Source organism: Microcebus murinus, chromosome 18, assembly GCF_040939455.1.
Source record: "Microcebus murinus isolate Inina chromosome 18, M.murinus_Inina_mat1.0, whole genome shotgun sequence".
Classification (NCBI taxonomy): domain Eukaryota; kingdom Metazoa; phylum Chordata; class Mammalia; order Primates; family Cheirogaleidae; genus Microcebus; species Microcebus murinus.
This window is the reverse complement of record NC_134121.1, coordinates 24,320,690-24,347,514: the sequence shown is the minus strand read 5'-3', so window position 1 is coordinate 24,347,514 and position 26,825 is coordinate 24,320,690. Positions and strand designations below refer to the sequence as shown.

General features: G+C 42.7%; 2 protein-coding genes across 4 annotated transcripts; both read right to left on the bottom strand.

Moving 5' to 3' along the window:
• Window positions 1-970: 970 nt before the first annotated feature.
• Window positions 971-2,015, bottom strand: LOC105858316 (small ubiquitin-related modifier 2-like; the record flags this gene model as incomplete). Its single annotated transcript, XM_075993905.1, has 1 exon — window positions 971-2,015. A coding segment is annotated over one exon (489 nt), but the record flags the coding sequence as incomplete, so codon positions are not given.
• RNF135 (ring finger protein 135) lies at window positions 2,010-15,876 on the bottom strand. 3 transcript variants are annotated; one of them, XM_012737653.3, is made up of 5 exons: window positions 15,476-15,876; window positions 9,025-9,168; window positions 7,895-8,060; window positions 3,560-3,649; window positions 2,010-2,545 (listed from the first exon to the last, which is right to left on the bottom strand). In XM_012737653.3, exons 1-5 carry the CDS (start codon window positions 15,845-15,847, stop codon window positions 2,016-2,018), a joined length of 1,302 nt encoding a protein of 433 aa, XP_012593107.2. In that variant the 5' UTR covers window positions 15,848-15,876; the 3' UTR covers window positions 2,010-2,015. The 3 variants fall into 3 exon arrangements, with proteins under 3 accessions (XP_012593107.2, XP_012593145.2, XP_012593207.2); XM_012737691.3 differs by having other exon boundaries at window positions 7,895-8,057; XM_012737753.2 differs by lacking the exon at window positions 7,895-8,060 and having other exon boundaries at window positions 2,339-2,545.
• Between the last annotated feature and the right edge of the window lie 10,949 nt (window positions 15,877-26,825).

Here is a 26,825-nt window from a genome sequence, read left to right as displayed (position 1 = left end):
GGGCGTTGGCTTCCTCATGTCTAAAACGGGTTAATCCACCATAATACAGCTGTGCTCATTCCCCATTCATCTGAATTTAAAATCTATAGTTCCCTGCGTACTTAAGGTTTCTAAGAATGGATATGTGTAGATATTTTCTGTTCCTCAACATCCCAGAGTAAGGAACGAAAACTTTATTTTAGGTTAGGCAGTATTTTTTTTTTTTTTTTTTTTTTTTTTTTTTTTTTGAGACAGAGTCTCGCTTTGTTGCCCAGGCTAGAGTGAGTGCCGTGGCGTCAGCCTAGCTCACAGCAACCTCAAACTCCTGGGCTCCAGTGATCCTTCTGCCTCAGCCTCCCGGGTAGCTGGGACTACAGGCATGCGCCACCATGCCCGGCTAATTTTTTTTATATATATATCAGTTGGCCAATTAATTTCTTTCTATTTGTAGTAGAGACGGGGTCTCGCTCTTGCTCAGGCTGGTTTTGAACTCCTGACCTTGAGCAATCCGCCCGCCTCGGCCTCCCAAGAGCTAGGATTACAGGCGTGAGCCACAGCGCCCGGCCTAGGTTAGGCAGTATTTACTCATCAGACAAAGTGAGGGCTAGATCCCCTAAGTGATTTATCAGCAGAAAAGGCAAAGAACTTTTTCCTGTCTGCATGTACTACCCTATACCCTACTCTGCCTCACGTAGGTGTTACAGAAAATACTTGGGGGTAAATTGGCAACATTATGACCTCTTGCTAGTAAAGTTGAATATTTAAAGCATTTTGAACAAAGTAGAGGCTAAAACTTCTATTGCCAGTCATTTATATAACTTTGCTATTGTTTTACATTAGTCTGTCAGAAATGCCAATGCTTTATTCATTCCTCCTTTAGCAGACTAATTCATGTTTTTTCTAAGCTTCCATTTTCTATTTAGAACTTCTCAGACTAAAGAAAACAGCTCATTTTAAACAAGAAGTTGATTTAAACAACAAGACGCTTGACTTGAAGGGAAAACTATCTAGGATTCATTTTCTTTTTAGAGTAATTTATCCCTACTTAAAGACAGATTGCCCTACATGTAACAGCTACGTACAAAAAAGTTATAAAACTGTCGTTGGTTTTACAGTGATAAATGAAAAACATTACAATTCTCCAATTGAACAAGGTATGCAAGGATTTTTATGTTGTTGATTTTTGTTAAAACAATGAGAGCAAAATAACTTACTGGAATAAAAAGATAAGAGCTGAATGAGCATGCCACTAATGGAGAAAGGGGGTATTTTCACAGAATCAGTATTTTTCCCCATCCCATCTCCACTTGATGTCAATCAAAACATACCATTGGCCATTTAGTTAAAAAAAAAAATGCAATATGCTTGTGCACATACACCAGTTACTTTATGTACAATAAAGGAATGGGGAAGGGGAAAATGAAAGAATAGAGAAAACTCTACTGTAGTAGTCAGGATGTGGTGGAACCAAATTGCAGTTTTCTAATTGAGAATGTAATCTTGGTCTGTAGCAACAGAGTTCTGGAGTCTAGTAGAAGGTTCCCTCTTTAGTAGACACCTCCTGTCTGCTGTTGGAACACATCAATTGTATCTTCATCCTCCATTTCCAACTGTGCAGGTGTGCCTGTTTCATTGATTGGCTGCCCAGCAAATCGGAATCTGATCTGCCTCATTGACAAACCCTGTCGTTCACGATAAGCTTTCATTAGTTTACTTAGTGGTGTATGCCTCTTAATCTTAAACTGCACCACAGAGCCATCCTGTCCCGCCACCTTCAAATTAATGTGATCGTTGTTCTCAGTCTTGACTCCTTCCTTAGGCTTTTTCCTCAGCCATGGAGAGCCCCGGAGTCTCCTCAGCGGCCCCTTCACAAAAGAGGTACCAGGTCCGCACGGAAGGAGCACACAAGCACCACCAGGAGCAGCGGAAGAAGGAGGTGGCAGCGGTGGACAAGGGAGAGCGGAAGTGATTTTCTTAAGCCAAGTTACCACTCTGCGCGAAGACAAGGAAAGAGATCCGGAACCCCCGGGGAACCCTTACACCCTTACTTGCTTTATGATCAGGGAATTTCCAGGATGTAAGCCATACAGCCAGAAGGCAGGGTGCAGAGGAGCGGCGGCAGAGACCATGCACTCATACAGAAGTTTCTCCTCGTTGGCTACTGAATAGAAGGCAAGCTTCCCCTCCTCGAAGTCCAGCCAGATGCCCACCACCCCAGGTCTGTCTGAGCCGAGGACAGTTTCCTTGAACATGTGCCATGCAGAGAGCTGGCTAGTCCCCTTCCACTCTACACAGCAAGAGTCTGTAGTCCTTCCCAGGATCCGGTCACGGCTCATCCCCCAGGAAGCCACTCCAACTGCCCAGTGGCTGCAATGCCTGGTGTCCACTTCCCAGTACTGCTGCCCAGAAGAGAGGGCCTGGGAACATAAGACCTGGCTGGTGGAGAACCTCTCACGGCTCCAGGGATAGGACTGTGGGCGGTGGGACACGGTTACTATATGGCAATCCTTGGACACCTCCAGGCTACAGGAGAGGGTCTGCAGGTCAAAGGTTGGATTGATGGCCCCTGTGGGGGAGGGGAAGGGAAACAAGAACATAGCCTGTTAGCTTTTGATTGTCCATGCTAATTTTGTTATTTGTCCTCAAATAACAAAAAGCAGCTTTGTATCTTTTGGTGTGATAATGTTTTACTCATATTGGCATTAAAATCGGTATACCAACTTGCAATTTTCTGTATATACCCCTGAAGTTGTTATATCAGCAATATCCCTTTCCCACCTTAATTTTTACCTACCCATTAGCCATCTTTCAGGAAGCCCTCTCTAAATCCCACCCAGGAAGTCATCTCTTGCTTTTCTCCATCCTAGGGCTTTATGTGTTTTCTACTGATACTTACCATCTTCTACCTATAGCATGGTGATTTATGACCATGGCTGTTTATATCTCTCCAGTTAAACTGAAGCTTCCTGAGAAAGGACCATATTTTTTTCATTTCATACTGTTTCCTATAGAGCGAATAAATAGTTGCTAACACTTATGCAGTATAACTACGCCGGGTGCTTTATACACATTCATTCATTTAACCCTCACGGCAATCCCACAAGAGAAGTACTATTATTATCTCCATTTTACAGATGAGGAAACCGAGGCTCTAGGGGGTTAAGTGTCTTGTCCAAGATCACACAGCCAGTGAGCAGAGCTGTTGGGAGCCAAACCCAAGCAGTCTGGCTCTGAGATCCATGTTCTTAAGGACTGCCCCAGACTGGGACAGCAGGAGTACCTCAGCAGGTTGGGAAACAGGCAATTGGCTGTAATTGGAGGTCCTAGCCCAGACGCCCAAAGGTTGCCTGGGCTCTGAGTGCTCATGGGTCTGGCCGAGCCTGGAATTTGGGAGTCTCAGCCTGTTTTGCCTTTGTAGTCAGCTCCCCCCGTGGAGGAACCTGGTCTGGGGAAGAAATCCAGGGACAGTAAGCCAAGGAGAGGCACTAGCAGCAGGAGGATGGACACAGCCTATTCTCAGCAGTTCTTCTCTGCCGCAAGCCAAACCCAAGTCATAAGTGGACCACATACTAATACTTACATGGAGCAAACTGAGAGGCTCTCTTGGGTGCAGGGAGGCTCTGGTTAGGCAGTGGGCGTGAGGAGGAAGACGGAGCTTCTGGGAGTTCCACTATGGAATCAGAGAAATTGGAAGGAGACAGTCTTATCAGAAAAAGGCAAACTGAAGGTATCCAAACGTCATGACCAAGGCACATGCACATGGGTTGTCTTCCTCATTATTTGCACATTTTGGAGCATCAGGACCTGATCGGGCAGTGCATGCAGCCCAGGCACGTCCAGACCCATGTTCTCACTGTGGACTTTTAAAGTGTCTGTTCCCACTAAGCTCTAAGCTCCTTGCTGGCAGCAATCTTGTTTATCTATATGTTCTAAGCACCAAGCCCCATACCAGCCCATTCATAGAAAGTATTTGATACTCTAGCTAATACAGTTCCAGGGGATGACAGTAACCTGACACCCAGAATATCAATAACTCCCAAGTCAATGCTTTCAACAGTTGTGATATAGACAAGATGGCATGAGTTGGAGTGAGACTCGTCTCAATTGCTGATACTTCCTAATTATCTCTTCCTGTGCTAAATTTTAATGATTAACTTAAAGCAGCCATGTGCTAGAGTGCCATGGCCACACCAGGTAGGAGAAGATAAGTGACAGAAGTCCCAGAGTGTGGACTTTGCAGGTGAAATCTTCCCCCATTTCTGTCTTGAAGTGACAGCAGCATAAAGTGAATCTAAGACTCAGACTGAGAAGAGAAAAAAGACCCTGCCTAGAGTGGCTGTGATAACGTAGGTCATGAGAGCAGGAGAGCTGCCTGTCGAGAGGTTATTCTCAAAATTCAGGTGGTAATGAAGCAACCCAAGTGTCCATCCAGGGATAAATGGATAAACAGAATGTGCTACATACATGCAATAGGGTATTATTCAGCCTTAAAAAGGAAGGAATTCTGATACATGCTATAACATGGGTGAACCTCGAGGACATTATGCTAAATGAAATAAGCCACTCACAAAAAGACAAATATTGTATGATTCCACTCATTTGAGGTACCTAAGTAATCAAATTCATAGAAATAGAAAGTGGAATAGTGGTTTAATGGCTGTGGTGGGGGTGGGTGTAGAATTCAGTTGTTTAATGGGTATAGAGTTTCAATTCTACAAGATGAAAATGTTCTGGAAATTGGTTATACAATAACATAAATATACTTAGTACTGAGCTGCACACTTAAAATGGATAAGACGGCAAATTTTACGTTATGTGTGTTTTTATCACAATTTTTAAAAAAGACGAAATTCTTCCTCTATGCTATTAGCAAAAAAAAAAAGAAAAAGGAAAAAAAAGACAAACTTCAGATGGGTATCATTGTACTTCTGTTTAGCTGATAGGATTGATACTTATTGTTTTGTGTTTTGGTTTTTTTTGAGACAGAGTCTCACTTTGTTGCTCAGGCTAGAGTGCCATGGCGTCAGCCTAGTTCACAGCAACTTCAATCTCCTGGGCTCAAGTGATCCTACTGCCTCAGCCTCCAGTAGTTGGGACTACAGGCATGTGCCATCATGCCCAGCTAATTTTTTCTGTATATATTTTTAGCTGATCAATTAATTTGTTTCTATTTTTAGTAGAGACGGTGTCTCGCTCTTGCTCAGGCTGGTTTCGAACTCCTAACCCAAGCAATCCGCCTGCCTCAGCCTCCCAGAGTGCTAGGATTACAGGCGTGAGCCACCACGCCTGGCCAATACTTATTGTTAATCATAGTTTTAAAAAAAAATGTTTGTGGCCAGGCGCCGTGGCCCACCCCTATAATCCTAGCATTCTGGGAGGCTGACGCAGGAGGATTGCACTAGGTCAGGAATTTGAAACCAGCCTGAGCAGGAGCAAGACCCCATCTCTACTAAAAATAGAAAGATATTAGCCAGACAACTAAAAATAGAAAAAATTAGCTAAGCGTAGTGGCGCCCATCTGTAGTTCCAGCTACTGGGGAGCCTGAGGCAGGAGGATTGCTTGAGTCCAGGAGTTTGAGGTTGCTGTGAGCTAGGCTTAAAAAACAAAAACAAAAACAAAAACAAAAAACCCCATCTCTACAAGAAAATTAAAAAAAAAAAAATTAGCCAGGTATAGTGGCATGCATCTGTAGTTCCCAGCTACTTGGGAGGCTGAAGCAGGAGGATTGCTTGAGCCCAGGAGTTCAAGGTTAGAGTGAGCTATGAGACTTACTGTCAATTTAACCTACAATTATATCTCAATTATATCTGCACCCATATGAAATTATATACACAGTTACTGACATCAGCCTTGTTTGTAATGGAAAACAACTGGAAACAATTACGCATTCATCAGTAGAGGATTAGGAAAATAAATATTGGCATACCCATAAATTGGAATACTGTGCAGCTATAAAAGAGAAAATGCTCTAGGTACTGATTTATGAAGGTATCAAGAAATAAAAGAGAAAAGCAAAATGCAGAACAGTGTGTATAGTGTGCTACCTTTGTCTAACAGAAGATTGGGAGGAATAAGAATATAAATTCATATTTGCTCGTATTTATATAAATAACTTCTGAATTGACACTCAAGAAACTAATACAAGTGAGATAAGGGGATGGGGAAATTGGGCACCCATGAGAGGGAGACACCGTATGCTTTTTTAAATATTGTTTTGAATTTCAAATTAAAATTTAAAAATTTTAAATTTGGCCTGTAATCCTAGTACTTTGGGAGGCCAAGGCAGGAGGATCTCTTGAGCCCAGGAGTTCAAGGTTACAATGAGCTATGATCCATCACATAATTGCATTTCAACCTGGACAACACAGCAAGACCCTGTCTCTAAAATAATAATAATAATTTAAATTTAACCCCCCCAATTTAAATATCAATCTTAAATTTGCATAAATAAATAAAAGCACTAAGGAACCCACGCAAAATAAGAGGGTGCTTATTTCTCAGATAATTTTTAGAACAACTAATAAACTGCTCTCTAATTTTTTTTTTTTTTTTTTTTTTGACACACAGTCTTGCTCTGTTGCCCCAGCTACAGTGCAGTGGTGTCATCATAGCTCATTGCAACTTCAAACTCCTGGGCTCAAGCGATTTTCCTGCCTCAGCCTCCTGAGTAGCTGGGACCACAGGCATGCATCACCATGACTAGCTATTTTTTCTATTTTTTTGTAGAGACAGGTCTCACTCTTGCTCAGGCTGGTCTTGAACTCCTGGCCTCAAGTGATCCTCCCACCTCAGCCTCCCAGGGAGCTAGGACTATAAACCTGAGCCACCTTGCCCAGCCTCTAATTGTTTTTCTTAAGAAATTTTTTCCATTCTCAAGTCAGTAGTAGTTTAAAAAAAAAAAAAGAAACTTTTTCCAAGGAATCAACTTTCATAAGAAATGACTCTTTAAGTAGAGTAAGATCATTCAAATATAAAATATAAAAAAGCTATCAGAAATATGTCTCTAAAGTATATTAAGTTAGCAGTGGCCAGAGCAGGAGGTAGAGCCCCAGGAGGCTTGCTAGAGCTAATGTCTAGTATCTGACAATCAGGTGTTAATTATTTTTCAGTCATAACTAGGAGAACAACAGGGACCCTACAGAGTCGTGACAGAAAGTTTTTTTTCTATATGGTTACTGTTTAATATTAAAATATTCCCCAGAAATTATATATATATAATTTTTTTTTCTTTCTTTCTTTCTTTTTTTGAGACAGGGTCTCACTCAGTCACCCAGGCTGCAGTGCAGTGGCACAATCATAGCTCACAGCAACCTCAATCTCCTGGGCTCGAGCAATTCTCCTGCCTTAGCCTCCTGAGTAGCTGAGACTACAGACAAGCACCACCACACCTGGCTGATTTTTCTATTTTTTTGTAGAGACGGGGTCTCACTCTTGCTCAAGCTGGTCTCGAACACCTGTACTCAAGCAATCTTTCTGCCTCGGTCTCCCAGAGTGCTAGGATGTGAGGTGTGACCCAGCACACCTGGCCCAGAAATTATATTTTAATAGAACATATCAAGAATTATTTACAAAGTTGCATGCTTTGTTAATAAAGACATTTACCAGTTAAAAAGGAAAAAGCAGCCTCCAGGAAGATAACACAGATGATGATCTGTAAGGTTCTGGGTTTATGAGTCTTAGAAAATGAGTTTCTATTTATTAAGGGCCTGTGATATTCACACCTCCAGTCATTTCCAAAAACGTATCCAGCCACAAAAACACCCTAGCCCACTCCTACCTGGTTTACAAACACCACAATGATAATGCAACTAAGCTCTGGGATTCTGTCCCTAAAGAACAAAATCATAGAGCACTTTACCATTTCCCCCCCAACTTCTCTATTTAATCCTCCTCCATTAAATAAAATCAACTCACCCTGTGTTCGTTCTTCAGAAGCTTCTTTCCACGTGAGGTTTTCTCGTAATTTTTCCTGAATTACTTCTAGATCGTGGAGAACGTCTCTCATTTCTCCCTCAGATGTGCTGGAAGTCTCTAGCTTTGGAGAAGCCAAAGAAAGGTCCACCCCAGAAGAAAAAGTCTGCTGATAAATCATTAAAAATAAATAAATAAATGCAAGTCCCCTGTAAATCCCGTAAATAGTATATTCAAGTCCTATCATCCATCTTTAATTTTCCATTTAACTCCCGGCAAGTTTTAAAAAAACAAAACTAGGCCCTTACAGTGTGTGCCTTGGAAACAATCTGGAATAACACATAGTTCAGCAAAAATATCAGAGTGGTTATTTCTGGGTGATGGGGTTGTGAGGGATCTTAACTGGTTTTCTTTAAACTGCTATGTATTTTCTAATAGTTTGCATGATAAACATGGATTTCTTAGGTGATAACGAAAAAGTTTAACATTTGTAGGCCCATCTTATAGGGACTTTACAAAATAAACAATATAGATGGTCACTGTGATAAGCCACAGAGGTGAGAGTAATGTCACTTCTCAAGAGCCACCTCTCAAGTCGCCTGGATCCAGCCCTGCTTTCTGGGGACTCCAACACATGCTCCCTGATTTTCTTTAGCTTCAGGTCCTGTTATTCCTCAATACAGCCCTGCATTTGCTCCCCAACTTCAACCCCTGACTTTTCTTCCCAGGTTTACACGATCCATTCCCCATTCTTTTCACCAATCATAATACAGTAGTAGCAGGCACTACACTTACTGAATGTTTTCTGCATGCTAGGTATCCCCCAGCTAGCAACAGCTACATGTAATTCGCATAATAACCTCACAAAGTAGGTTTAAAAACCTATACAAAAAATTCTCATATTACAGGCCAGGTATGGTTGTGTGCACCTGTAGTCCCAGGTATTCAGGAAGCTGAGGCAGGAGAATCGCTTGAGCCCAGGAGTTTGAGGTTACAGTGAGCTATGATGATGCCACTGCACTCTAGCTTAGGTGACAGAGTGAGACTCTGTCTCAAAAAAAAAAAAATTCACATTATAAAAGAAAGCTAGCCCCATCCCCTCCCACATCTTTTCCTCTCCCAGCTGAGTTTACCGTGCTCAGGATGCCCAGTTCGTTGTCCGGTCCAGATTCTGCGAGGCGTCTCTGATTCTGAAGGCTCCTGACAATGTCTACAAGCTGTTCCACCAGCTCTGTCAGCTCCCGACCAACTTCCATGATGCTCTTCTGTACTGCTGCCTTTAAAAGAGCAAAGTTCAGTTCCTGGGCCGGGCGCTGTGGCTCACGCCTGTAATCCTAGCTCTTGGGAGGCCGAGGCGGGCGGATTGCTCAAGGTCAGGAGTTCAAAACCAGCCTGAGCAAGAGCGAGACCCCGTCTCTACTATAAATAGAAAGAAATTAATTGGCCAACTGATATATATATATAAAAAATTAGCCGGGCATGGTGGCGCATGCCTGTAGTCCCAGCTACCTGGGAGGCTGAGGCAGTAGGATCACTCGAGCCCAGGAGTTTGAGGTTGCTGTGAGCTAGGCTGACGCCACGGCACTCACTCTAGCCTGGACAACAAAGCGAGACTCTGTCTCAAAAAAAAAAAAAAAAAAAAAAAGTTCAGTTCCTGGGGTCCATAAAACTGGACCCAGGCACCACCACTAGACAGAGGGACCCATAAACACTATAGTACTGGCATGAAGACAGACATATAGACTGATGGAATAGAATAGAATAGAATATCCCAGAAATAAACTCTCACCTCAAATGATTTTTGACAACAGTGCCAAAACTATTCAATGGAGAAAGATCACTCTTTTGAGTAAAAGGTACTGGGAAAACTGGATGTCTACATGCAAAAGAATAAATTGAGCCCTTACCTAACACCATATACAAAAATTAACTCAAAATGGATCAAAGGGCTGGGTGTAGTGGCTCATGCCTGTAATCACAGCACTTTGGGAAGTCAAGGCAGGAGGATTTCTTAAAGCAGCCTGGAGTTCAAGACCAGCCTGGGCAACATAGTGAGAACCCTGTCTTCTCAAGGTGTGGTAGTGGTGCATGCCTGCAGCCCTAGCTACTTCAGAGGCTGAGGTGGGAAGATTGCTTGAGCCCAGGAGTTCAAGGTTATAGTGAGCTATGGTCCAGCCATAGCACTCTAGCCTGGGACAGAGAGCAAGACCACCCTGTTCCTAAAAATAAACAAAGAATGGGAGAAAATATTTGCAAATCATACATCTATCTGATGGGGGTTAATATTAATATCCAAAGTATTATATAGAGAGAATTCCTAAAACTCAACAAAAAACCCGCAAAAACAATTTAAAAATGGGAAAAGGAAGCTGGGCACAGTAGCTCACGCCTGTAATCCTAGCATTTTGGGAGGCCAAGGCAGGAGGATGGTTTGAGGCCAGGAGTTCAAGACCAGCCTGAGCATGAGCAAGACCCCATTTCTACAAAAAATACAAAAATTAACTGGGTGTGGTGGTGTGCCCCTGTAGTCCCAGGTACTTGGGAGGCTGAGGCAAGAGTTTGCTTGAGCCCAGGAGTTTGAGGTTGCAGTGGGCTATGATGGCTCCACAGCTCTCTACCTGGGCGACACAGCAAGACCCTGTCTTAAAAGACAAAACAAAACAACAACAAAAAAAAAACATGGGCAAAGGACTTAAACAGACATTTCTTCAAAGAAGATATATAAATAGCCATGAAAAGCACAAGAAAAGATGGTCAAGATCACTAATCGCTACGGAAATGCAAGTGAAAACTACAAAGAGACACCACCTAACACGAATTAAGATGGCTACTATAAAAAAAAAAATAGAAAATAGGCCACTCGAGGTGGCTCACGCCTGTAATCCTAGCACTCTGGGAGGTCCTGTAGTCCTACCACTCTGGGAGGCTGAGGCGGGAGGATCGCTCAAGGTTAGGAGTCTCTACTAAAAATAGAAAGAAATTAATTGGCCAACTAAAAATATATAGAAAACATTAGCCGGGCATGGTGGCGCATGCCTGTAGTCCCAGCTACTTGGGAGGCTGAGGCAGAAGGATTGCTTGAGCCCAGGAGTTTGAGGTTGCTGTGAGCTAGGCTGACGCCATGGCACTCACTCTAGCCTGGGCAACAAAGTGAGACTGTCTCAAAAAAAAAAAGAAAAAAGAAAATAACAAGTGTTTGTAAAGATGTGGGAAGACTGGAAAACTTGCACACTATTGGTGGGGATGTTATATGCTACAGCCACTGTGGAAAACAGAATGGTGATTGCTCAAAATATTAAAAATAGAATTACCATATGATCTAGCAATTCTACTCCTGGGTATATACACAAAAGGATTGAAAACAAGATCTCAAAAAGATATTTGTAAACTCATGTTCATAGCAATGTTATTTACAATAGCTAAAACCTGGACAACCCAAGTGTCCACACACAGATGAATGGATAAGCAAATATGGCATATACACATAATGCAATATTATTCAGCCTTAAAAAGGAAGGAAATTCTGACATACGCTATGTGTATAAACCTTGAAGACACTGTGGAGTGAAATAAGCCAGTCACAAAAAGACAAATACCATATAATTCCACTTATATGAGGTATTTAGAGTAGCCAAAATCAGAGACAGAAAATAGAATGGTGGTTGCCATTGTAGATCTAACAGACATACACAGAATATTCCACCTAACAACAGCAGAACACATAGTCTTATCAACTATACATGGGCTGGTCCGAGTGCAGTGGTGTTTACAACTAATTGATCACAAATAGTTACAGGTTCCTTTGTTCCTTCTTCACTCCCACTGCTTCACTTGAGTAGCCTTAAAAAAATAAAAATTTAAAAAGATAAAAAACCTATACAGGCCAGGCGTGGTGGCTCATGCCTGTAATCCTAGCACTCTGGGAGGCTGAGGCTGGTGGATTGCTCAAGGTCAGGAGTTCGAAACCAGCCTGAGCAAAAGTGAGACCCCGTCTCTACTATAAATAGAAAGAAATTAATTGGACAACTAATACATATAGAAAAAATTAGCTGGGCATGGTGGTGCATGCCTGTAGTCCCAGCTACTCGGGAGGCTGAGGCAGGAGGATCACTTGAGCCCAGGAGTTTGAGGTTACTGTGAGCTAGGCTGACGCCACGGCACTCACTCTAGCCTGGGCAACAAAGTGAGACTCTGTCTCAAAAAAAAAAAAAAAAAAAAAAAAAGTGAGACTCTGTCAATAAATAAAAAATAAAATATATAGAAAAAATTAGCCAGGCATGGTGGCGCATGCCTGTAGTCCCAGCTACTCGGGAGGCTGAGGCAGGAGGATCGCTTGAGCCCAGGAATTTGAGGTTGCTGTGAGCTAGGCTGACGCCACGGCACTCTAGCCTGGGCAACGGAGTGAGACGCTGTCTCAAAAAAAAAAAAAAAAACCTATACATAGAACATTCTCCAAGATAGACCATCTGGCCACAAAACAAGCCTCAATAAATTTAAAAATCATAGAGTTATACAAAGTATCTTCTCCAGTCATAATGGAATGATGCTAGAAATCAATGAGAAAAAATAAAAACTTCAAAGATATATAGTTATTAAACAACACACTTTTTTTTTTTTTGAGACAGAGTCTCGCTTTGTTGCCCAGGCTACAGTGAGTGCCGTGGCGTCAGCCTAGCTCACAGCAACCTCAAACTCCTGGGCTCAAGCAATCCTCCTGCCTCAGCCTCCCGAGTAGCTGGGACTACAGGCATGAGCCACCATGCCTGGCTAATTTCTTGTATATATTTTAGTTGGCCAATTAATTTCTATTTTTAGTAGAGACGGGGTCTCGCTCTTCTCAGGCTGATTTCCAACTCCTGAGCTCAAACGATCCGCCCACCTCGGCCTCCCAGAGCTAATGTCATACTTAATAATGAAAGACTGAAAGCTTTCGCCCTAAGATTGAAAACAAGACAAAGATGCCTGCATTCCCCACTACTATGCAACATTGAACTAGACATTTTAGTCAGAGCAATTAGACAAGAAAAAGAAATAAAAGGCATCCAAATTAGAAAGGAAGAAGTAAAACTATCTCTATTTGCATGGGACACACTCATAGGAGAAAATCCCAAAGAATCCACAAGAAAGCTAATAGAACTAATAAATGAATTTGGCCTAGTTGCAGGGAAAAAGATAAATACACAAAAATAGTTGTGTTTTTATACACCTGCAATGAACAATCTGAGAAGGAAATTAAGAAAGCAATTCCATTTATAACGGCATCTAAAAGAATGAAAGACCTAGAGATAAATTTAACCAAAGAGGTTAAAGACTTATACCTTGAAAATTACAAAACATCACCAAAAGAAATTCAAAATACAAATAAATGGAAAGACAGTCTATGTTTTAGGGAAAGACGATATTGTCAAGACATCAATACTACACAAAATGATCTACAGATTCAACGCAATCCTTATCAAAATTCCAATAGCCTTTTTCGTTGAAATGCAAAAGCCAATCCTCAAATTTGTGTGGAATTGTAAGGGATCTTGAATAGCCAAAACAATCTTGAAAAAGAAGAGCAAAATCAAAGGACTAACACTTCCCAATTTTTAAATTTATTTACAAAGCTATAGTAATCAAAATAGTGAGGTACTGGCATAGGGACAGACATATAAACCAATGGAATAAAATTGAGAGTCCAGAAATAAACCCATACGTCTATGGCGAATTGATTTTTGACAAGGATGCCCAGTCCACTCAATGGGGAAGAACAATCTCTTTATCAAATGGTGCTGGGACAACCAGATTTTCACCTACAAAAGAATGAAGCTGGACCCCTACCTTACACCATATACAAAAATTAACTCAAAATGGAACAATGACCTAAATGTCATTGGTCCTAAAAACCATAAAACTCTTAGGAGAAAACATAGGGGTAAATCTTCATGAAGCGGGATTTGACCATGGATTTGTAAATATCCATGGACAGCAGAAGCACAGGTAACAAAGGAAATAAACAGATAAATTGGACATCATGAAAAATTAGATTTAAAACTTTTTTTTTTTTTTTGAGACAGAGTCTCACTTTGTTGTCCAGGCTAGAGTGAGTGCCATGGCGTCAGCCTAGCTCACAGCAACCTCAAACTCCTGGGCTCCAGTGATCCTTCTGCCTCAGCCTCCCGAGTAGCTGGGACTACAGGCATGCGCCACCATGCCCGGCTAATTTTTTTTTTTATATATATATCAGTTGGCCAATTAATTTCTTTCTATTTATAGTAGAGACGGGGTCTCGCTCTTGCTCAGGCTGGTTTTGAACTCCTGACCTTGAGCAATCCGCCCGCCTCGGCCTCCCAAGAGCTAGGATTACAGGCGTGAGCCACAGCGCCCGGCCTAGATTTAAAACTTTTATACATCAAAGGACACTATCAAGAAAGTGACAAAGCCACAAGACAACTTCTAGAATGGGAGAGCATAAGTCAAATCTTTGATAGTACACTTGTAAATCTGATTTAATATCCAAAATATATAAAGAATCCCTAAAACTCGACAACCAATAAGTACATGAAAACACCATTAGTCTTTAGTCACTAGGGAAATGCAAATCAAACCACAAGGAGATACCACTTCACATCTATACTAAGGTATCAAGGCTGTACTAAAACAACAAAAACACCCAGAAAATCACAAGTGTTCACAGGATGTGGAAAAATTGGAACCCTGGTACTTTGCTGGTGGGAATATAAAAAGGTGCAGTCATTATGGAAAATAGTTTGGCCATTCTTTAATAAGTTAAACATAAAATTACCATACAGTGTAGCAACTCTACTCCTACATACACACCAAAAGAATTGAAAATATGGACTCACATACTTGCACGATTTCCCCTGCAGCATTATTCACTGTAACCAAAAGGTGGAAACAATCCAAATGTCCATGATAGATGAATGGATTTTTTTTAATGTGGTGTATCCATATAATGGAATATCATTCAACCATAAAAAGCAATAAAGTTCTGATACATGCTACAACTTGAGTGAACCCTGAAAAACACTATGCTAAGTGAAAGAAGCTAGACACAAAGGGACAAACATTGAATGATTCCACTCACATGAAATATCTAGAATAGACAAATTCAGATGCAGAAAGTAGATTAGATGTTACCAGGGCTTGGAGGGAGGGGCAATGAGGAGTCATTGCTTAATGGGTACAGAGTTTCTGTTTGCGCTGTCGAAAAGGTTTTGGAAACAGATAGTGGTTGATAGTTGCCTGGCATTGGAAATATAACCAATGTCACTGAATTGTACACCGACAAATGGTTAAAATGGCAAATTTTATATTATATATATATATATATATTTTACCACAATAAAAAAACTTTTCAAAAAGAGGGAGATCGCAGAAAGAGTGGGAAGAAGTGGAAATATGAAGTGCTAAGGTGTGCAGCAGCTAGACTTTCCGGAGATTTGGAATTTTTTTTTTTTTTTTCTGTTTCTTCGTACTTTTCTGAACTTGATTCTCCCAAGAGCAGGAGTCGACTTTGGGACTGGGAAGTGTAATGTCAAAGTAGAAGGGACGGGGATGGGGGGACGGGAGCCTCCCTACCTGCTGCTGTGCGGGGCGGCGCGGGGACCTGGGGGCCGGGGCGGGGTCCGGGGCGGGGGCCGGGTCCGGGGCGGGGGCCGGGCCGGGGTCGTCCCCCAGCCCGCGCGCCGCCCGCCGGTACCTGTCCGCCAGCTCCTGCAGCAGCGTGTTCTTCCGCAGCCGCGGCTGCTGCGCCGCGCCCTCGCGGCAGGTGGGGCAGGCCCAGCGGCGCCCCGCGCCCCCCGCGCCCCGCGCGCCCCACAGGCCCTGCAGGCAGTCGCGGCAGAAGCTGTGGCCGCAGGGCAGCGTGGCGGGCCAGTCCAGCAGCCCTTGGCAGATGACGCAGCCCAGGTCGTCCTCGGCCAGCCACACGGGGACCGCCAGGCCCGCCATGGTGACCAGGCCGCCGCCCGGGCTCCGGGGCGCGGAAGTCGGGGCCGAGGCTGGGCCCGCCCGCGGCCAAGTCTCCTCCCTCCCCCGCCCCCTTCCTCCCCGCCGTCCGGTCCCCTCCTCGCTTCGGTGCACCCTTTTATTCCCTTCTCCGGTCCCGCGGGAAGCTGACTCACAGCCCACCGCGCGCTGGGCAGAGCCGACCTGCAGGTACGGCCTCTCGCCCCGGAAAATTGCCTCGTCCCAAGCCACTAGGAACCCGCTGATGTCCCCAAGAGTCCCTTTAGCTTGATGTCTATCACCCTATTATGATGCAACCCCGACAACTCCTGGGAAGAGAGGAAGGATTTGATTCAGGAACTCTCGTATGAGAATGTGCCCACTAGGTGTCACCCACTCCTCTACCCGGCAGGGAGGGTGTCACCCTCTCCTCTAACCGGCAGGGAGGGACTGAAGGGCGCCTGGTGCGCGTCACCTGGAACGCTCTTGTAAAATACTGATATTCCGGCCCCACTCCCGGGCTCCACTGATTTTATCGTCGGGTTCAGCCCCGGCACGAGCATTTTATAAAACCTCCCCCCAAGTGATTCTAAAGCGCAGTCAAGTTAATGAACTGAGTCCTCGTCGTTTGCAATCGCTACTACAGTGCACAACCGCGCGCGCCCTCCTCACTGCCCTCTGCGGGCTGAAAGCGCGTTCCCAGCGGGCGCCCGGACAAACATATGAAAAAGTACTTTTTCCTGAGATCCGCACGCCTGGCGCTTGTTGGGCTTGCCTGCTCCCCACTCGCCTCTCATTCCAGTCCTTAGCGCGCTCCAGCCAGAAAATGTTAGAGCTGGAAGAGCACCGAGCCCTCCCCAAAGACCCAAAGAGGTAAAGGGATTTACGGGCTCGCATGGCAATATAGCAGAGTGGCACAGACTGGAACCACAATTCTCTAAGCTGTTGAAATGAACCGACGATGGCCTGTGCTTTACTTTACCCCATCCTGCCTGGGCTCAAAGTAGGTACCAGATAATACAAGTTTGTGGCTATTTCCCATACGGGGAAATGACAAGGAGTAGTCATTAGCGTTGCTCAGCGAAGCTTCCAGCAGTTTCCTTTTCTAGGCACTTGGTAGGATTGGCGCTCCTCTGACCCACTAGAGACAACAGAGGTAGTACATGTCACTTCCTATCTACTTTAAAAGCCAGTGGGCGAGTCATTGTATCCCTTTCTGCCAACTGCCCCAGCTATGGACATGAAACCATCTTCTGGTGATCTGGGTCATTGAGGGACCAAGATGAGGAGATTCCCTGCCAACCCACCCTGGGACATGAAAGGGAGAGAAATAAACTTGTGATGTGTTAAGCTCACCGAGATGTAGTGAGTACTTGTTACTACAGCATCGCCTAGCCTATCCTGACTGATACATTAACTGAATCTTGTTCCAGGGTGTCCATCTTGTAGTACACTTATAGCTTCTCTGTGCCTCTCTTTTCTTTTCTGTAAAATAGGCATGATATTAAACGTTTAAAGGTGTTCAAGTCTTCTATCTTTTTTTTTTTTTTTTTTAAGACAGGGTCTCCTTTGCTTTGCTGCCAGGGCTAGCGTGCAGTGGTGTCATCATAGTTCACTGCAATCTCAAATCCTGGGCTCAAGCAATCCTCCTGCCTCAGCCTCCTGAGCAGCTAGGGCACATGGAACCGCACCCGGCTAATTTTTCTATTTATTTCTAGAGACAGGGTCTGGATCTTGTTCAGGCTGGTCTTGAACTTCTGACCTCAAGCTATCCTTTTGCCTCAGCCTCCGAAAGTGCCAGGATTAGCACCTAGCCCAGGGTGCGTGATCCACCTCGCCCAGCCCTCAAATCTACCATCTTAAAACATAAAATCACCTTTGACCGCCCTCCTATAAAATCACCTAAGCCTCCCTCCAGCCAGCTCTCCCCCTCTTCTCCAGTTCACAACCAAGTTTCCAGAAAAAGTGGTCTTCACACTTTTTTTTCCTGGACACTCTAAGTTTTATGCAAAAGCATGCAGTGGTTACATGGGAGGAGGGATGGGAATGGTCAGTCCTAAGGGTAAAACATTAAGAAATTTTTCATTTACATCATAATTTTATTATTCTTTTATCTTCTTGAACTTGTATTTCCATTTCATTTTCTGTTTTTTTTTTTTTTTTTTTTTTTTTTTTTTTTTTTTGAGACAGAGTCTCGCTTTGTTATCCAGGCTAGAGTGAGTGCCGTGGCGTCAGCCTAGCTCACAGCAACCTCAAACTCCTGGGCTCAAGCAATCCTACTGCCTCAGCCTCCCACGTAGCTGGGACTACAGGCATGTGCCACCATGCCCGGCTAATTTTTTATATATATATCAGTTGGCCAATTAATTTCTTTCTATTTATAGTAGAGACAGGGTCTCGCTCTTGCTCAGGCTGGTTTTGAACTCCTGACCTTGAGCAATCCGCCCGCCTCGGCCTCCCAAGAGCTAGGATTACAGGCGTGAGCCACAGCGCCCGGCCTTGTTTTTTTTTTTTTTGAGACAGAGTTTCACTCTATTGCCCAGGCTAGAGTGTCATGGCATCACCCTAGCTCACAGCAACCTCAAACTCCTGGGCTCAAGCAATCCTCCTTCTGTCTCAGACTCCCAGTAGCTGGGACTACAGGCATGCGCCACCATGCCCGGCTAATTTTTTGTATATATTTTTAGTTGGCCAATTAATTCATTTCTAGTTTTAGTAGAGACAGGGTCTCACTCTTGTTTAGGCTGATTTCGAACTCCTGACCTCGAGCAATCCGCCCGCGCAGAGTGCTAGGATTATAGGCGTGAGCCACCATGCCTGGCCTGAAATTTTAATTATTTTTTACTTCTTATGACAAAAAGACTCTTATTTAATTTTTCTTCTTGATTGAATTATCATAATTATTAGCAGTCAATCAAGACAAAAGTATATTATAAATTTATATAAATAACTTTTAAACAAAAACTATTTTATTGGAACCATAGGTATTAATGAGATGGTTGGGCTGGTTTCTTTAAAAATGCATTTATCTATGAATAAATATTACTAATGCTTGAATCAAAGTTCAGCAATAAATTATATTCATCTTTTTTGTTTTTTATAAATCTTAGTGCTGAGAAACCTTGTTCACATATATAGATGACAACAATGTCACACATTTTTTTGAACACATTCTGAGTTATATGCAAAAGAAATTACAGTGATTTATCATCAGAAATTATTATTTTTTTTTTTTTTTTTTTTTGAGACAGAGTCTCACTTTGTTGTCCAGGCTAGAGTGAGTGCCGTGGCGTCAGCCTAGCTCACAGCAACCTCAAACTCCTGGGCTTGAGTGATCCTTCTGCCTCAGCCTCCCGAGTAGCTGGGACTACAGGCATGTGCCACCATGCCCGGCTAATTTTTTTATATATATATCAGTTGGCCAATTAATTTCTTTCTATTTATAGTAGAGACGGGGTCTCGCTCTTGCTCAGGCTGGTTTTGAACTCCTGACCTTGAGCAATCCGCCCGCCTCGGCCTCCCAAGAGCTAGGATTACAGGCGTGAGCCACAGCGCCCGGCCCAGAAATTATTTTTAATAATCTCTCAGCTGACAACTTGCTAAATATTTCTTTAATCTTTGTTGAAAGCAAGAATTTGAAAACACCTGTGTTACAAAAATCATTAGAAGTATTAGTCTTTCTGTGCTTGGCTTATTTCACTTAACCTAATGGTCTCCAGTTTCATCCACGCTGTTGCAAATAGCATGATTTAATTCTTTTTGTGGCTATTCCATAGTGTACATGTCCCACAATTTCTTTATCCGTTCATCTGTTGATGGGCACTTAAGTTGATTCCATATCTTGGCTATTGTAATTAGTGCTTCAATAAACACAGGAGTGCAGATATCTTTTCGATATACTGAATTCCCATCCTTTGGATATATACTCAGCAATGGGATTGCTGGATCATATGGTAGTTCTGGTTTTAGTTTTTCGAGAGACCTCCATCCTGTTCTCCATAATGGTTGCACTAATTTATATTTCCACTAACAGTGTACAAGGGTTCCCCTTTCTCCACATCCTCACCAGCATTTGTTATTGCCTGTCTTTTTGATAAAAGCCATTTTAACTGAGGTGAGATGATATTTCACTGCAGTTTTGATTCACATTTCTCTAATGTCTAGTGATGTTGAGCATCATTTCATATTCCTGTTGGCCATTTGTACTTCTTCTTCTTTCTTCTTTCTTCTTTCTTTTTCTTTTTTTGAGACAGAGTCTTACTCTGTTGCCCAGGCTAGAGTGAGTGCCATGGAGTCAGTCTAGCTCACAGCAGCTGCAAACTCCTGGGCTCAAGCAATCCTCCTGCCTCAGCCTCCCAAGTAGCTGGGACTACAGTCATACGCCACCATGCCGGCTAATTTGTATGTCTTCTTTTGAGAAATATCTAATCAGATCCTTTGCCCATTTTGTAATCGGATTATTAGATTTTTTTCCCATTGAGTTGTTGAGCTCCTTATATATTCTGGTTATTAATCCCTTGCCAGATGGGTAGTTTGCAAATATTTTTCTCCCATTCTATGGGGTTGTCTCTTCACTTTGTTGATTGTTTCCTTTGCTGTGCATAGCATTTAAATTGTTTCCTTATTTGACACCCCCAAAGCTTTTATGCCCTGGAGCAATGTACTCTATTAAGTTTTGTAGTGGATGAGAAGTATACCTTTCTCTTCTAAATAGGAGCAGAATGTGTAGGAAAAAAATGGGAAAGGGAGCTAGTGTGAGCCTCAGACACAGGCCTACAATTACATATCACTGTGGTGTCCATGATTTACTGTAATGGCCTCTTAATCAGTATGTCTCCTACCTATACTCCAGATTGCTGCTTTCTTTTATTAAAACTCAAATCTGATTATGTCCCTCCCATGCTTAATGCCTTTAGTGCTGGAAGTCTAAATGCCTTAAAATGGTTTATAGAGCCCTGCCTGATCTACTGCCAGCCTCTTCAATCTCATCTGTAATTATATGCTACCCTACTTCATCTCCTCTTTTGTTTTTGATTAGTCTAGCTAAGGGTTTCTCATTTTTTTTTTTTTTTTTTTTGAGACAGAGTCTTGCTTTGTTGCCCAGGCTAGAGTGAGTGCCATGACGTCAGCCTAGCTCACAGCAACCTAAACTCCTGGCTCAAGCAATCCTCCTGCCTCAGCCTCCCAAGTAGCTGGGACTACAGGCATTCGCCACCATGCCTAGCTAATTTTTTGTATATATTAGTTGGCCAATTAATTTCTTTCTATCTATAGTAGAGACGGGTCTCGCTCTTGCTCAGGCTGGTTTCGAACTCCTGACCTCGAGCAATCCGCCCGCCCGCCTCGGCCTCCCAGAGAGCTAGGATTACAGGCGTGAGCCACCGCGCCCAGCCTAAGGGTTTCTCATTTTTATTGGTGTTTAAACACATTCTTTCTCTCTCTCTCATTCTCTCTCTCTCTTTCTCTCTCTCTGGCTTTGTCATTTCCTCCTTTATTTGTCTGTTTTCTGTTTCATTGATTTATGCTTTATTATTTTGTTCTCTCTACATATATTGAGTTCTCTTTACTCTTTTTTTTCTAGCTTATCAATGTAGAACCTAGGCTGGGCGTGGTGACTCACACCTGTGATCCTAGCACTCTGGGAGGCTGAGGCAGGCGGATTGCTCAAGGTCAGGAGTTCGAAACCAGCCTGAGCAAGAGCAACCCCATCTCTACTATAAATAGAAAGAAATTAATTGGCCAACTAATATATATAGAAAAAATTAGTTGGGGATGGTGGCACATGCCTGTAGTCCCAGCTACTCGGGAGGCTGAGGCAGCAGGATTGCTTGAGCCCAGGAGTTTGAGGTTGCTGTGAGCTAGGCTGACGCCATGGCACTCACTGTAGCCTGGGCAACAAAGTGAGACTCTGTTTCAAAAAAAAAAAAAAAATGTAGAATCTAAGTCAATGCTGTCCTATAAAAACAGTATGTGATACCATTGTTTGTAATTTTAAATTCTCAGTACCTATATTCAAAAAACTAAAAAGACACAGGTAAGATTAATTTTAATAATTTTTAATTAACCAATATATCTAAATATTATCATTTTGACATGTAATCAATATAGAACATCTTAATGAGATATTTACATTCATATTTGTGTACTAATTCTTTGAAATCCAGTGTATATTTTCTACTTACAGCACATCTCAATTTGGATACTAAATTCTCACTGGAAATACTTAATTTGTATTTAAGTTTTATAAAATTTAGAGTTGAAAAAGTAGGTTCACATACCCAAGTTGTTCCAAATATGCTTAAAAGTTTTCCAATAACTGAATCAACTATGAAAATATCATTTTCCTTTAATATTCACATTTGTGTTGACAAAAATATTTTATCTTTTGGGTAGAATTGATTTGACTTTGAAACAAAAGAATATCAGTTTCAAAATTACGCCTATCCCAAGCTGAATAAATTCACTGACTCTAGTGTGAACTCAGTATTATTAACATTAAGTTCAAAAGGATAGTGCATAAATTTAAAAGCAACTTTTTTGTTGTTGTTTTTGTTTCTTTTGTGAAGATATCTGAAGGTGGATAAAAGCAACTTTAATATCTATAAAATGTTCTTCAATATCTCTTGTAGCTTTCTTGGCCAATTTACATAACATTGTTGATTATAATTAAAATCTTCTCAACATTGATTCATGTTAGAAAAAATGTAAAATTAATATTGATTTGTATTACTAAATATTTTGCTTTCAACATAAATTCTTAACTATCTAGTTAGGCTACAAATTAACTTTTCCTTTCTTTGGAGCTTCAAAATTATCTCATTTATATGTGGTGTGATATCAGTGAGAAAATATTATCTCACTGCCTTATATCTTTGATTTTTGGTAAGCATCCCTTTGGTTTCAAGAAAATCTTGAATTGGAATTAACAGTACATTAAATCATAAAACTTATCCAAAACTCAACCGAAAGCATTGGCAAATGAGATCTCTAAATTGTCTTCTATTTCTTTCAACAGTTTCATAGCATTTGCATGCATACGCTGAATAACAACTGTATCCATGACAATTTATTTCATAGAATCTGCTTCAGAAAACTCAACACAAATATTTTCACTATGTATCATACAATAGCACAACCCCAGAAGGGAATCATTAGTCTCCTGTTAGTCTCCTGTCATTAGTCTCCTCAAAATTTCAACATATTTGATTTACTTGATGTAACATAGCTTAAAGAACCATCTTTTACAATAGAAATTAAATTTTCTATATCTACCTGAAATTCTTCCTTCCATCTCTACCAAAAAGAAAAAGAAAAAAAAAAAAGAAGTAAAGTTTCTGTCTGGTTTCATTTCCCTTCATACCAAAGAACTTCCTTTATCATGTCTTATATAGCAGGTCTCCTGGAAACAAGTTATTATTTTTATCTGAAAATATTTATTTTGCCTTTAAAAAAAATCTGCTTACTTTTTTTTTCTGAGACAGAGTGTCATCACTCTATCACCCTAAGAAGAGTGCAGTGGAGTCATCATAGCTCACTGGAACCTCAAACTCCTGGGCTCCTAGTCTGGACAACAGAGTGAGACTGTTTCAAAAAAAAAAACAACAACAAAACTCCTGACCTCAAGCAATCCTCTTGCCTCCCAGCCTCCCGAGTAGATGGTACTACAGGAGTGTGCCACCATGCCTGGCTAATTTTTCTATTTTTAGTAGAGACAGGGGTCTCATTCTTGCTCAGGCTGGTCTCGAACTCCTGAGCTCAGGGTATCCTCACGCCTTGGCCTCTCAGAGTGCCAGGATTACAGGCGTGAGCCACCTTGCTTGGCCTAGACTCGTAAATTTTCATTGATCTGTCTTCAAGTTCACTGACTCTTTCGTCATCTCCAATTTACTGTTAAGCTGAATGATTTATTCACATTGTATTTTTCAGTTTTAGAATTCCCATTTGGTTCCTTATTAGAGTTTTGATTTCTCTGCTGAAGTTTCATGTCCGTTCATTCAAAGGGAGCATATTTTCCTTTACATAGTGTGAGCATAGTTATAATAGCTGCTTTAAAATTCTTGCCTGCTGGCCGGGCGCTGTGGCTCACGCCTGTAATCCTAGCTCTTGGGAGGCCGAGGCGGGCGGATTGCTCAAGGTCAGGAGTTCAAAACCAGCCTGAGCAAGAGCGAGACCCCGTCTCTACTATAAATAGAAAGAAATTAATTGGCCAACTGATATATATATATAAAAATTAGCCGGGCATGGTGGCGCATGCCTGTAGTCCCAGCTACTCGGGAGGCTGAGGCAGAAGGATCACTCAAGCCCAGGAGATTGAGGTTGCTGTGAGCTAGGCTGACGCCACGGCACTCACTCTAGCCTGGACAACAAAGTGAGACTCTGTCTCAAAAAAAAAAAAAAAAAAAAAAAAAAAATTCTTGCCTGCTTATTCTAACATCTGAGACATCTTGGACATCAGTCTCCATTGATTAGCTTTTCAGCATTGTGATGGTCAATATTTGTGTGAACTTGACTGGGCTGAGATGCCCATGTAGCTGCCAAAACATTTCTGGGTGTGTCTGAGAGGTGTTTCTGGAAGAGATAAGCATTTGAATTGGTAAAGTGAGTAAAGATTGCCCTTATCAATGTGTGTGGGCATCATTCACTCCACTGAAGGCCTGAATAAATAATAAAGGGAAGGACAGAGCGAATCCACTCTCTGCTTGAGCTATGACATACATCTAGCCTTTAGAAATGGGCACTCCTGGTTCAGGCTTGAACTGGAATAGCACCACTGCATTTCTTGGGCCTTCAGCTTGTAGATGGCAGATTGAGGGACTTTTCAGCTCCATAATCACCTACCTGGGCCAATCTCTCTCTCTTTTTTTTCTTTTTTTGAGACAGAGTTGGGCTCTGTTTCCCGGGCTAGAGTGCCATGGCTTCAGACTGGCTCACAGCAACCTCAAACTCTTGGGCTCAAGCAGTCCTTCTGCCTCAGCCTCCTGAGTAGCTGGGACTACAGGCATGCGCCACCATACCCAGCTAATTTTATATATATATATATTTTTTTTTTCAGTTGTCCAGCTAATTTTAGAAAAAATTTTTAGAAAAAAATAATTTTCTATTTTTTTAGTAGACACGGGGGTCTCGCTCTTGTTCAGGCTGTTCTCCAACTCTTGACCTCAAGCAATCCTCCCGCCTCGGCCTCCCAGAGTGCTAGGATTACAGATGTGAGCCACCACACCCGGCCTGCTGCCACCTTTAGAATCCCAGTTTCCCTCCTGGAGTAGTTTTGTTCCTGCTTGCTCACTTCTCTGCCTGCCTCTCTAAACTGTAAGTTCGGGACTATGCCTTTTTTTTTTTTTTTTTTTTGAGACAGAGTCTCACTTTGTTGCCAGGCTAGAGTGAGTGCCATGGCGTCAGCCTAGCTCACAGCAACCTCAAACTCCTGAGCTCAAGCGATCCTCCCACCTCAGCCTCCCGAGTAGCTGGGACTACAGGCATGCACCACCATGCCCAGCTAATTTTTGTATATATTTTTAGTTGGCCAATTAATTTCTTTCCATTTATAGTAGAGACAGGGTCTCACTCTTGCTCAGGCTGGTTTCGAACTCCTGAACTCGAGCAATCCGCCTGCCTCGGCCTCCCAGAGTGCTAGGATTACAGGCGTGAGCCAGCACACCCAGCCTGGGACTATGCCTTTATTAATTTCCTCATCTCCAGACTTTAGCAGAGTACACCCAACAGAGCTCACAGGTGGTGAAAAAGGCAGACAAGTAAACTGACCCTTCATACATAACCTAGCAAGTGACATTTTCAAGGTGCTGTAGGAGCCAGAGGAGATGGAGGACTCACACCTCTATCTGGGCTGCCAGCAAGCTTCAGGAGGAGACACCCTGATGTGTTGTTCCTCCTTTGATTAGAGGATCCAAAGGAAAGTCTTATAAAATGCAGAGCATCTCTTGAAGGCTCTCCCACCCCTCTGAGAGAGAGAAGAGAGGAACACTGAAGATATTTCTATATGTCACTTGAAGGAGGGGAAAGGAACAGGGAATCACAGAGCAGGGACCTTAGTGATCTGTTTTTCTTTCTTTTTTTTTTTTTTGAGACAGAGTCTCGCTTTGTTGCCCAGGCTAGAGTGAGTGCCGTGGCGTCAGCCTAGCTCACAGCAACCTCAAACTCCTGGGCTCAAGCAATCCTGCTGCCTCAGCCTCCTGAGTAGCTGGGACTACAGGCATGCACCACCATGCCCGGCTGATTTTTCCTGTATATATTAGTTGGCCAATTAATTTCTTTCTATTTATAGTAGAGACGGGGTCTCACTCTTGATCAGCTGGTTTCGAACTCCTGACCTCGAGCAATCCGCTCGCCTCGGCTTCCCAGAGTGCTAGGATGACAGGCGTGAGCCACCATGCCCGGCCAGTGATCTGTTTTTCTAACATTTCAGCCATTTGAGATTTCTTCCAGTCCCTCTTTCCCATCTTGGGGTCTTTGAATATTTTCTTCCCTCAACTTTGAGTGTCTTCCTTACCCTCTTCCCTGTGACTAACCTCTAAACACCTTGAAGGCTTCCCTTTCTAGAGAGGAAGGACTTCTCTCTCCTCGTCAACTAGAGTGCACCCTATCGCCACACCCTCCCACAGCAGTCTGCTCTTCCCCTTTCTGAACACTCACCTCCTTGTGCCACCCTTCTGAAGGGCTGCCACCCAGCAGTCGGTGATCTGTGACCGTGTCATCTCGTTCCTGCCCATTCACAGCACTTGGCACAGAGCCTGGCACCTGGGAGGTGGTCATAAATACTTGTTACTTTGGATTTCAAGGGTTATTGCCACTTCCTCATTTTTTTTTTATTTTTTTTTTGAGACAGAGTCTCACTTTGGTGCCCAGGCTAGAGTGAGTGCCGTGGCGTCAGCCTAGCTCACAGCAACCTCAAACTCCTGGGCTCAAGCAATCCTTCTGCCTCAGCCTCCCGAGTAGCTGGGACTACAGGCATGCACCACCATGC